The sequence below is a fragment of the Alosa pseudoharengus genome, unplaced genomic scaffold (assembly GCF_046254945.1).
Source record: "Alosa pseudoharengus isolate Yale_2024_CS ecotype anadromous, Long Island Sound unplaced genomic scaffold, YU_APseudo_1.1 YU_APseudo_1.1_scf_19, whole genome shotgun sequence".
In the NCBI taxonomy this organism is placed as follows: domain Eukaryota; kingdom Metazoa; phylum Chordata; class Actinopteri; order Clupeiformes; family Clupeidae; genus Alosa; species Alosa pseudoharengus.
Window position 1 is genome coordinate 22006128 of NW_027468657.1, and position 13497 is coordinate 22019624.

A 13497-nucleotide genomic window follows, 5' to 3' on the forward strand; every position below is an offset into this window, starting at 1 on the left:
ATTTCTTGTCAGACAAGACACATTTGGAAGATGGTACTACTGTGTGGTATCCCATGCCTCTTAAATAAAATATAGGCCACCCTACAATTTCTCAATGGGGTCAATGTGTGGTCCAAGAAACTGAAATATTCCTATACTGTTGTCTCGTAGCTTATTCGTTAATCTATAGCCTAGTTAGGCAGGATTATATATTTTAATGGAAATGAAAGTGTATATCATTATTAGCCTGAAAGTGTATATCATTATAGAAAGTGTATATTATTATTATTAGTAGTAGTAGTATTATGTTAATATAGAAATTATCTAATGGCCTAGGCTATGTAATGTGATTTAACAACCCCCCTCTAACGAATAACTTCAAAACACCCTACAATTGAGTCGCTGTTTAAGTTAGACTAACTCCACATTTACATTCAATATCGAATGTGAATCGGACGCGCGATAGCCTATTCATTATCATCGACTCCAAAATCATGGTATAGCCTGATTATTTTACAAGAAGGTCACACCTATGACACTTATGTTTCACAGTAATAGCCTGTGAAACGTGTTGATGATATGAGTTCCGCCATAATGAATTGGGTTAATATAGCCTACACCTACAAGATCAATACGCATCAAAGCGCAAATGGAATTAAGGATAACACATGGATAAATATAATTAGCAGAACAAAGGCCTTGAGACCGTGCATACAGTCTTTTTAAACGATGGTTTCTGTTATAGCCTTGTTCGATGTGAAAAACTGAACATAGAATTGGCAACGCAGCTGAACTACATGGCCGAGTGCACATCTGTTCCAAATTTTTACTGGAGGTCGAACGTTCTTAATATTGATAATAATAATAATAATAATAATAATAATAATAATCATGATGATGAAGCTGGCTGCTGGTTTTCTGTCCTCTTGAGGTAGCCCAATATAACACCTGTAGAAATGCACTTGAGGAATAACCCGTAACCATGGTTATCCTTTACATGATTAGATCACTAGATGGCATTAAAGAGTGCACAGCATTAGGACAGGATCAGTGGTTAACTCAAACAAGATTCATGATAAGATCACAAATATAATTTGCCATATTTGGATAATCCTAATAGGAATTAGGTGATAAGTACAACTGATTAAAACTGAAGGTTCACACCAATCCTATAATAATATATTAGATTTGTCTTTTCAAAATGTATAAGACTGACTTGAGTTGTTATAGGCATACAGGCATTCTGGTCCTAGAACGTCTACACTCTGAAAACAAATGTGTTGTCCCTATCTGCAGAGGTGTGTTTAAAAACAATGCAAGCTGTGTTGTTTTCAACACATTCATTTTAAAACTCTATGTTCTCATTTAAACTTCTATCTAGTAGGAGTTTATATATACATACATATACAGTACATACATACATATAGCCTATATGTACACATGCTCAAGGAGCTTCCCTTTTTTGTCTCTAAATAGGGGGATAAAGTCCTTTGCTGTAGGAAACCGTTCATTATATACATCCAAGATATTGGACCGGTTTTGAGGAGATTACATTATTGTCCATCTTTTGTGCCAGCTACACAAGAACAGTATAAAAGTTGCACAGAACTTTAGAACGCATGCTAAATACATCACATAATTACTTGAAAGTCCTTATAATGTGTCACTTTCTTAGATTAGGTATACAGCTGTGTCTTTTTAAAAAGAAATGTCACTCTCTTTCCTCTAATCCTCTAAAGCCCCGGCCTCTTTAGAAGTAGTAAAATAGCCAACACTTATTTCACACCCTTCCTCTGGTCACAGATGAAAGAGAGATTCACATCGTCAGTTAGCTTGTTCCAGGCAGGGGAACAATAATCACGTTTTAACTCGACTTCACACCCCAAGTATTCACAAAAACTCCAACTGTTAATGCCTCCTTTCAATGCTGTGCAATCTGTAATCACTGGCCAGAGGCAAAATTAATAGACACTAATGGCCATTTGGATCCGAAGAGGCAAAGAGAGGGGAGGGGGCAAAATCTGCCAGTGAAAGCTATTAATTATATGCAGAGGGAGCAAGTGGGCAGGCCCTGGATGGGGAGGAGACGTGTGTGTGTGTGTGTGTGGGGGTGGGGGGGGGGGTGGAGGAAGGAGAGTGGGAGGCGAGGGGGTATAGCTTTGAGGCTCTGAAGGGCCCATGGCCTGCAAGTTTCACACGGACTTCCGCAGAGCACCTTGTGAAAGAGGCAGGCAGGGGGGCTTTCTGGCCGGGACCAGGCGGCCGGGATTGTTTCATCTGAAAAGGGCGACATCTGTCCGGGGGTTGGGGGAGACTCTGCCCGAGCCCATTAGGTCTGCCGCTCACTCAACAACTTCCAAGATCTCTCTCTCTCTCTCTCTCTCTCTCTAAATGGACAATAGTGAAGGAAGGGGAGGGAGAGGAACGAGGAAGAGCAGAAGTGAGGGTGTATTGGTTGAGCAGCAGAGGATGTGGGAATTGAGTTCTAGATTTCCCAGTGCTATGATCTGTCTATTCCTGTGTACAGACAGATACGTACAGACATATGCACAGACATACGCAGAGGTGGAAGTCCAGCTTCAGAAAGTAAAAGTCCTACCACATCTGTGCCAACCATTCACTTAAACCAGCTGATTCTAATCAGAACAACTCTTCAGCCAGATAAAGCAGGTCATTGGTGAAATCACCTGTGCTAAGTGCACAGATAGAACCAGTACATGGTTGGACTTTTATTTTCTGAAGCTAGACTTTCCTACCTCTGTTTATATGCACAACACACAGACATACCTTGCTGGCTTACCTTATGCTGCAGCATTCTCTGAAACAAGCAAACAAAAAATAAATAAAAAAACACTCCATTTAATATTTAATCTACTGCTGGCTCTGTTTGTTTTAAGCAGGTACAAAAAGTAAATGCACATAGGTGCTTCACGTAGAGCCTAAAACAACGTTCTTTATAGAAACCCATGAAGCGTTGACTTTTAATTGTTCAACAGTGAGTGTTAGGATCCCACAGAAGATGGCATGTTAACCTCCCCGTCGTGCCAGGGGGCAATGAATTCACATAATCATATACATTACGCTCTCACAGTCCCAAGCGCTTTCTCAGTCACACAAGTTCATGCAGTGCAAAGGTCAAGTGGTGTCCGCGTGCTCACACATAATCAGTGTCATAAGTGCCAAGGCACAGACTTATTTGAATGTTAATGATCCCCCCATTTTTTTAAATGAGCATTATGCATTATAAAAAAGACAACTTTCATCAACACTGAGCAAGTCAAATGAACCACATCTGTGGTGTGACTTGCATGTTAGTATGCATAATTTGCTAAGTATTTTTAAATTAATTTATTATACAGGTGTTCTCACTAACACTATACAGTTGTCTTCATGTTTTTCTTTCCCTGTGGTGCATGTGTGGAATTTGTAAGTGTGCAAAACCCAATTTATCACTGTGATGAAATAAAGGCAGTAGACTTAATTAAAATGAACATCTGTGAGTAATGATTTACACATTTATCTATAAATTGCTTTCTTCTAGTCTGCATAGAATTCAGTAATAATTGCATATCCTTTCATACACAAGGTAGGTAATTGTTTATAAAATCTTTAAATACAAAAATGTGCACCCCAACGTTGAGACCTTTGTAGTAGATTTGAATTACGAACATTTGAAACAGCCTAAGGTTAATGGACATATATGATACAGATAAAGTCCCTGAAACGAAAACGACGCATAGGCTATATGAATTACCTCTAGAAACAATTGTGAAGTAACAGCTGTTATACACTACAATAAGTTAAACAGAATGTTTTTCAATGTAATGATACAGTACATTTGATCGTTTATTCACTTCAGTCGACTTTATATAGCTTAATTAACAACCACAATTTGAAATGAATCTGTTTTTAAATCAATTTATGAGCATTGCAAAATCTGCAATAACATGAAGTGTAGGCCCACTGCGATGCACAAAAATTGGGAGGAAAGGTAGCCTATAGTGTAATGATTCGCTACTGTCAGGGTGCATACAGCGCCGCTTAACATCCAACAAAATGGCTGTAATTTGCGGCTCATGGCTTCATCTGCGCATGCTCTCCACACCTCTGTCACAGAGTCGATGGCAGGTATTGAGGTTGGCGAATGACAAGCCCTTTCTCAAAAGACTGTCTGATCTTCGGTCAAAACAGCGTTTAGAGATGTTGTCTAGAAGAAGAGGACTCAACTAGCGCTGTCACAAACCATCTGACATCAAGAGAAACAAACATAGCACACTTGTGCGTTCTAATGTGTAGGCGATCGGTGTCGAGCTCCGGCAGATTTCTTGAAATAATTTATTAATGTGCATTGAATAGTTTTGAGGAGACGGACACTCGGATTCAGCTCGAAGAATCTCTACATTGAGACTTTTGGAGGTATCGAAACGCTCACGTTCAGCTTATGCACGTTATGGATTCCATAGGATCATACAAATTACGTTAACTTGCCTTTGGAGGATTTTTACTGACTCTGTTGCTGAACTGCTGGACACGATCCGAAACCCTGTTATTGCTTTACGGTTTAGCAGTGATATTTTTCGTAAGGTGATTTTTATGAAACTTTAAAGTGATGTTTCAACACAACAAAAAGTGTTTTACCATCGAATCGCTCGTCGGCAAAGATGCCATTTCCTCGACATCTGGGGACGAACCTATCAGACCCACAGCGCTGAGATTGACGGAGTCTGTTCATCCCGCGCCTTTTGGGACATGTTTCCAGAACTCCGGCAGGACCTTGTACAGTGGCCCGGAAATGATGTTCCCAGATCCGGGCTCCCATGCCACCAACCCCGCACTGTCGCTCCATCATCTCCAAATCCCCACGCAGCATTTCTTCAACCCTCACCAGAGAGACGCACTGAACTTCTATCCGTGGGTGCTGCGAAACCGATATCTTGGACACAGGTTCCAAGGTTAGTAGTCTTACGATTTTTAATTGGTCAAACTTTTTTTTTATTGACGGTGCATTCTGTAGTTGAGGTATCTTGGCGGGAATAAAATATAGTTAGTTCCATGTGCACGTGTCGTATCACTCTTGATGGACATCTTACTTGTTCTGATGTACCCATTCTCAGAGATCTGCACAACTAGAATGTAAGGCGATAAAGTGGATGGTCGCTGCCCATAACGTTAAGTAACAATTACTTTCATAAATAGAGTTAACAGTACCATATGCCATATTTAGACTTACAAGTGGTATTGTTGAAGTTTTCTCCTGTCATGAGGATATCGTTGCCCTGCCCATGGCATAGGACAGCTTAGGCCCGTTGTGATTGCAGCATGTCTGCAGGCATAGGCTATGGTTTTTATAAATGAAAATTAAACTGTTTATTTTAGTATTAAGATGGTCCTCAAGTGAAACAAAAAGGCGGCTATAACTGTCAATAACATTAACATAATTTGTTGGCTATAGACTGTCAGTTGACATTTGATTCAGATGACGCGGTTAATTACCATGTGGAGCACACTAAGCCTACTCAACACAAAACATATTGTATAGATTTAAAACACGAGTAAATGTTTATATATATAGGCATGAACATCCTCAAATTACCCTCAGCGTTAAAGTAGGCAACAATGAAAAATGATATGGCACAATTGTTTTTTTGTAAAATATGCTGCATACATGAAATTATATGAAACGAATAAAAATAGAAGATAAAATTGTTATTTCCAAAGAAAATGGTAGTATAAACTACTGAATTGAACAGTTTGGACTCATATGAAATAACAAAAATCCCGCAATGTAGGCGACGTACATGTACAAATGTTTTTTTGTGTAAAACAATAAAAACATTTGCTTCATGGATAACATGGAACATATTTAATTAATCAATAAAATTTGATTTATTAAACAAAATTAAAAGGAAAAACGTAGACTAGTTAAGGAAGGAAAACACGCTGGGGGGAAATACCGGTAGGTTATACTTTCTACTAGTAACTTTCTTGTGCCCACCTTTTAATAGCGGGCTACATAGGCCTATAGTATAGTTAAATATTATATAGTAAGCCTAATAGACATATAGGTATACAATGAGAAGGCTATTTTGTGGTAAAATAGCAAGACTTTTTGGCTTGTTATCATCATAGTCTGAGAAAATATGTTAAATATTTTATGCATACTTTGTTGCAGACTTTTGTAGAAATAAATGACACCTACCATCGTCGTCTGCATGAGCACGCTAAACAATGCGTAGCATTATATTTTATTTTTGTCGCAATTTTATTTTGTTCTCTTGACTGTTCGAAAATAAATAATTTGGAGGTAATATGATCTACCCACTCTTGTTTGGACATTTTACTGCTATTAATATGTATTCATTTAGCAAACCGATGAAATACTATTAGCAAATTAGATTATTAATTCAATATTTTTTGTGTAGTTCCACAATCATTTTCAGCATGCTCTGAACATGAATTTAAGCAGGCCCCTTCAAAATCAGATGAATACCATGGTAATTTACAGGACTGCAACAGTAACGTTATTATTTATTTATAAACTTGCACAGACACAAATAGAAATAACCTGAATTATCATCAGCAGTAAGAATAAGACTCTCTCTCCCTCTCTCTCTTATAACACTTCTCTTCAAAACAGTATGCTTTCTACTGTTACTGTTTGGGTCTTTTGGGCCAAAACATCCTGAGAAGTAACTAATACTGGGTGGCCCCATTAACCAAGCAATTTGTTAAACCAGGTGGATCAATGACGCTTTGCTGGCCAGGCGAGCCAGTCATGTCGAGTCAGATGAAATCTGCCCCTATGAGACTCAGGTCGCGTCAGGTGTACACACACACAGAGCTGGCCTCACTCCACTCCCTCGTTCTCTCTCTCTCTCTCTCACACACACACACACACACACACACACCCTCGGGCTGTCCCACAGGTAATTGGGGAAGTCGGAGGTTGTTGTGACTATTGGTCAGATCCGGGACTGAGATAGATTCTCTTTTGTCTGTGCCCTACGCTCACCCACTCAGTGCTGGTGTCCAGTAACCTTGAACACTATACTGTCCGGACAAGGCTAAACACGGCTTAAAAGGGACTGGATTACCTGTCCCATGTGTGTGTCCTTCTCTTTGGCTCCTTCCATGTCTCAGGCCCCTTTTGTGTTGCTTACTGGTTAATGGTCTTTACTGGTTGATGGTGTTAATGGTCTTTGAGGGGCTCACTTCCTCTGGACTGATCATGGAAAGACCAGTGAGTCTGTGGGCTCCGCCATGCAGCGCGACAGTAAACACAATCTCAGATTTGTCGCTTCGCGTAAGCATACGGTCTCGTCATTGGACACATTCCACGGCACATGGCCTATGTTATGACTCGGGCACTGGGCATACTGGGAAGGGTGATCTCTTTTGATCCATGTATTGTGTTTGTGTCGATTTGTCTCCCTGGTCTTCTCCTCGGTCATCCTCAGGATGTGGACATTAGAATGGCCAGCGACACAACAGAAATGCATGTGTACTTGCAAAAATGAAACAATCACTCATTTGCAGATGTGGGTTGTTGCTGTTGCTGGAGAAATTTGAAACGGTCATGGACAGAACTAAGCAGAGAGAAGTAGTAGACACCTAACAGTGAGAGAGTGAATGAGAGAAGTAGTCGGGGTACAGTGAATGAAAGCTAATGGTGGTTTTGGCTCTGGAGGGGTGAACAATTCAGGGCCTTCATTTCCCTGCCCCCCCCCCCCCCCTCTTTCCTCAGAAGATAATGAGGCCAGCGCTGACAAGACCAAGCTTGTTTGTGCCAGGGGAACGGTAGCGGCCCTGAACTACATGCCATCTGGTTCCCTTTCAGCTAAGTTTGGGGGGCACTCTCTCTCTATCTCTCTCTCTCCTTTTCTCTCTGAGCGGGTTGGCCAAGGTCTGTTTGAGACAATCTTCCCCAAGGGGGAGTCCTCCGTTCCTGGGTAGCAGCCCGGGCGCACGTCCCTGGTGGAGCTTTGGTTGGGGGGTCCTTGATCCTGCACCTTGCTCAGGGGAACTTGGGGAGATGGTGATACCCAAGACACAGTGTCAGATACACATGCGCACACACACATATGCACCTGCATGCACAGACACACACAGAAACACTCATGTATGTGCACATACACACACACACACACACACACACACATCCACAGAACAGGGTTCCTACGCAGTATGGAAAACCTGGAAAAGTATGGAATTTGATTTTAGTAATTTCCAGGTCTGGATAAGTATGGAAAAAAGAAACAAGGGTATGGAGAAATATGTGTGTTTCCAGACTATTGCATCTACAGTACTAATCACTTCACTCAGGTCATAACGAACCATTCCTACTGTTGTGTAGCTTAAAGGCACACTATGCAGGTTTTTTAGCTTAATATGGAAGTTTTTTAGCTTAATTTACCTTCATTTAACAGCTTCAGAGTCATTGGAATGGTTATATGACTTTTTTCGGGTTGAATGGTGGCCGTCTCGCTTCCACCTAGCGCCTGTGAGTGGAAAAACCACCCTTGCAACTGTGGGCCGGCGGGCCGACAGCCTCAGTGTCAGGAAGTATAACGAGTGTAACGAATTGCTTTACTGCATTCAAATACACATACACGTCAGGCACCGGCTAGAAAAAAGTAGTGATGATGTTTCTCAGACATTCGTCATGACAGAGCCAGCGAAAAAGAAGTAAAAACCGAGAAAACAGTAAGGAAATTGCCAATACTGCATAGCTTACCTTTAACTGTCAGTCCCCATCGTCAAGATACAACTATGATACAACTAAGATACAACTAAAAATGACCCAGCTAAATTAATGAATATTAAGTGTCATTTTTTAATTCACTTCAGTTGTCCATACTTTTGTTTTCACCGAGTTATCCCAAACCAGATGTGGCCGCAATGTCGAATATGGTCAGAAAAATCTACCGAGAAGTTTGGAATTTTGAGTATGGAAAAAGTATGGAATTTTGAAATGGAAAATGTGTAGGAACCCTGACAGAAACTCACACAGACCCCCCCCCCCTCTCTTTCACACACACACACGCACACACACACACACACACACACACACACACACACACACACACACACACACACACACATGCATACACAACGCACACACAGACACACACACATGCACACACTGGCAGAACATGCCAAGCCTAAACGTGTGTGTGCGGTGATTTGACTGGTGTGATGAGCGCAGCGAAGGCCATTTTTCAATCTAATCGTCCCTGATGTGACTGTGGGAGAGAGATTAGAGGGTCAGTTTGTCATCGGCGGGATTAGGAGATGTGTTTGCCTGGTGAGCACATGCTCGTGACGGACGGCCTAATGTCCCCCACCCGCCCGCCCGGGTCTTCTTGGCCTGTTGGTGCTCACTGCTCCTTGAGGAACGTTTAAGGATTACTTTTCAACACCCGCAGAGCTGAGGAAGCTCATTATTGACATTCTTACCCCCCCCCCCCATCCACACATACACTCTTCCCCCCTCCCACTCTCAGAAACTCAGAAACAGACACATTTTTTTCACTGAGATGTCTCTATTGTTTTTCTTTTCCTTTTTTTCTTGTCGGCCTCTGATGTTCAAAAGAAGTTTCAGCACGCCAGCTGAAAATGCTTGTCAATGACAGTCCTGTGACAGTAAAAAATGCACCCTTTCCGCAGCCCTGGTAAAAGACATGTCTTAATAGAAAGGAGTGCTAAACCTTTAGAAGCTCTTAGAACCCATCATGTTTTTTCCCCCTGCCTTTGACCGAAGTAGGCATGCAGAGCAGTTTGTATGTTTACCAATAGAAGCACATTATTACACATTCATCTTTATTCAAGTAAGAAATACATGTGCAAAATTTTCACTTTCTCTCCTAAAGAATTCCCTTACCATCACAGATTCTTTAGGTTATAGAAGATAGTAATGTGATAAAACTGCTTATTTAAGAAACCAAATGATTGAGCTGTTGATCTGAACAAGCTTTTAGCTGGAAGTCCTGTTGAAAGGATTTAGTTCAAAGCTATTGTCTGGAGATGAAAGGTTGGTCTCCATGGCCTGAAAGAAACGTTAAGTCCACAAGGCCGACAACTAATCCCCCTTTCATATAGCATTGATGCCATTAATACCCTTTGTGTCCTCAATCGGTACATCTTTATATTTTGTTAGGGTTTCAAAAAGGGTCGACATGCTCAAGGGACCTTTGTGCAAAAAAAATCTGTTTTAATTAGCAAATTCAATTAAGTTTGTCCCAGAGCACTTGAAGAGTATCAGTTTGATGTAGACTAGAATGCTAGAATGCTCCACGTAAGTGTTAGGCCCAAGTGCAGAACATTAATGTTTTTTCTGGCCGTGTGTAATTTTCTCCTTTGTAGCCATTAGGTCAGAAACAACACAAGGCCATTAGGATAATTGGTGACAAGTGAGCACCTTGATAAGCTCTATTTAGATTTCAATTCCGGTCCCCTATCAAAATAGACGTCTGAGTTAAAGTTGTCATATCATGTTCCTTCATCACATCAGAAATCATGACCTTGTCAAGGATATGATCTGTACACAAAATAGTGTATAGTCAAATGAAGGGGGAATGTATTTGTGCATCAAGAAGATGTGAAGTGCAGGTCTGGCATGTTTGCATAGTTTTTGACGTAGATGTCTGCTGTCGTGCACCTGAGGTGAGCGTTGACATTTGGGGTTTGGACATCGGTTGTTGCCCCTTTGCGTGCCACATGCCCCAGATGGGTTCCATTTTGCCTATTCGTGAGGGAGGCTGTATTTAAAGTCCTTATTCTTCTCAAAAATTTCCACACCAAACTCAACTGGCGGTCAGGGAGAAAAATCAAAGGCCATTTGTTTATGTAAAATATTTTTGTTTTCTTATAAGTGATTTTAATAAACGGATAAAGGCCCTTGGGTGCCAGATGGCCACTGCGGTGGGACACAAAGTCACGCACCAAACTAAACTGAAAATTAACGACATTTCACTGTTGCCTTGAATGAAATCGGACAAAATGCATGGGCATTTCATTTGCTTAACTGTCATTATATTCATCAGGCAATTTATTCATCACAGATGTTTTTGCATTCCCCAGACTAATATATTTACCTAGGACTTCTCTTTGAATTGCAACAACTTAAAGGCCATGCATTTGTATACAAATGAGCCTAATGCCAGTTTGCAGGAGGTTAAGGAGAACGACTTTGCTTTCAAATCTAAAGGCCCTAACATAGACCTTGCAGTTACAATGCTTCTGATTGAAAAAAAAAAAACTATGCAAGTGGATATTTTATAAATTAAATGAATATTGTTGAAATTATATTAATTAAATTGTTTTTCATTTGTGTACTGATTTACGTCAAGTATTCCTGGAAAATGTCATAATGTTTTAATTTTTATTTTTACTAACTTTTTTATTGTTATTATTAACAGACAAATATAAAATATCTATTTTAAATACATTATTTCACTTATGCTGTGTAATAGTATACCACATAATTTACAGAATCACATTGGAGAAATAGGTATTTGAATATAAAACTAAATATTCAGTGTATGGATAAAATGTAATTGTTCACATTATTATATTTTATGAAAAATATATTTTTTAACGTAACTTTTTTGTTGCGGGCAGGATCACTCGGTCTTGATGAACAGTGTTGTTAATGTGATGACATATGAACATAAATCAGTGGCCACGATATCAATCTTAAACTCGCTGTCTGGCTACACAGGCCGGCACACTGAAACAATATTATCCTCTGCAAATGTGGCCAAGAATATTTTGGATGTGCAAAAGACTTTTACAAAATGCTAAAAGGAAGAAAAAACTTCACCAACCAGCATCTGTATACATAATATTGTATTTCATTAAACCAAAATTATAATAATTAAATGATATGTGCTTCATTAAACAAAATATTGTTTTTAGAAACAATACAATACAAAATGCTCACCTATGATTAACTTTGTGCATTAACATAATGGTCAACATGATATCTATAGACCTATCCATTTTTATATTTTGTCAATATTTTTATCAACTCATGGACCCCACTTCCCCCATCCTTCTTTTCGTAGGTGATGACAGCAGTCCAGAGAACCTGCTTCTGCACGGACCATTCTCCCGCAAGCCCAAGCGCATTCGCACGGCCTTCTCTCCCTCGCAGCTGCTGAGGCTAGAGCGGGCCTTCGAGAAGAACCACTATGTGGTGGGTGCAGAGCGCAAGCAGCTCGCCAACGGCCTCTGTCTTACCGAAACACAGGTGAGGAGGAGCACCCCGAGACACACACACACACACACACACACACACACACACACACACACACACTCACACACACTAATCACCAGAAATGTATGCCATGACCCACAATGCCGAGCAGAGAGACACAGTGAGAGAGAAGGATAGAAAGAGTGAGGGATAGAGAGGAGTAGAGGAAGAGGGTTGCCGGGTGCGGCAAGTCTGCATTCCTCTGCCCTGAGACGGGCCCCTAGCATGTCCGTCGGCTCTTGAGTCATCTATCTGGTACACCATGCCTGGGACTGAAACACGGTTTCATCACCCCCCCTGTCGCCGGAAGAGCTTTGCTGTTGCTCTGCGGCTCTGTGGCTACAGGATGCGTCGGACTAATGACAGAGGAATGCAGTGTGCACAAGCACTTAATGTGCTATCTTATACGTAAACAAGCACCTACACACCTACCTATAGTAATCATTCACAAAAGTGACAGTCGGCGAGAAACACTGTGGTGTTGACATGAATGTGTAGCATGTGTCACCGTATTTAATGTAATCTTACACACTATCATAAATATCTACCTTCACTATTTCACAACAGTGACAGTGTCAGTGAGAAAAACTGGCAGCATTGAAATAGATAAATCTACATGTATGTGTTGCCGTATTTAAGGCTTGAGACACTATGATAAATTCAAAATACAAATGGATCATACTTTATATATTATATAATTCATATGATGGTCTTTAAATATTGGCTTTGAAATATTTTTGCATGGCACTGTATTATGACCAAACTGTATCTATCTAGTAAGTTTATGAAGGTCTTGTTTAATCCATTCTTTCCCTCCCTCTGCCCGTCGGCAGGTAAAGGTGTGGTTCCAGAACAGAAGGACCAAACACAAGCGCCAGAAGCTGGAAGAGGAGTCTCCGGAGTCGCAACAGAAAAGAAAAGGCAGTCAGCACGTGAGCCGCTGGCGAGTGGCCACACAGCAGTCCGGTTCGGACGACATCGATGTCATCTCCGAGGACTGAGACCTCCAGACTCGCTCGAATCAGACTCAAACCTATCCGAGACACTATCCGTGACAGAGAGAGTACAACATGTTTGATTTTGTTTTTGTTTTTGTTTTGGTTTAGTTTGCGTTCTGTTTTTATATTTTTATTTTTTTAAATAAATATGTTCAAATAGCAGTGGCAGCAGTGACTGGTGATGGTGTGGCGTGGTCAAGGGCCGGGAGCGCTCCCCGCAGGCAGCCCCGAACGTGGGACGGATCCGAAAAAGAGGATCGCCAG

General features: G+C 40.9%; 1 protein-coding gene across 1 annotated transcript; it reads left to right on the top strand.

Annotated features, from left to right (window-relative positions):
• The first annotated feature begins 4588 nt into the window (after positions 1-4588).
• Positions 4589-13236, top strand: emx3 (empty spiracles homeobox 3). Its single transcript, XM_076292912.1, has 3 exons — positions 4589-4931; positions 12045-12229; positions 13069-13236. The coding sequence occupies exons 1-3, from the start codon at positions 4589-4591 to the stop codon at positions 13234-13236; spliced, it is 696 nt and encodes a 231-aa protein (XP_076149027.1).
• The last annotated feature ends 261 nt before the right edge of the window (positions 13237-13497 follow it).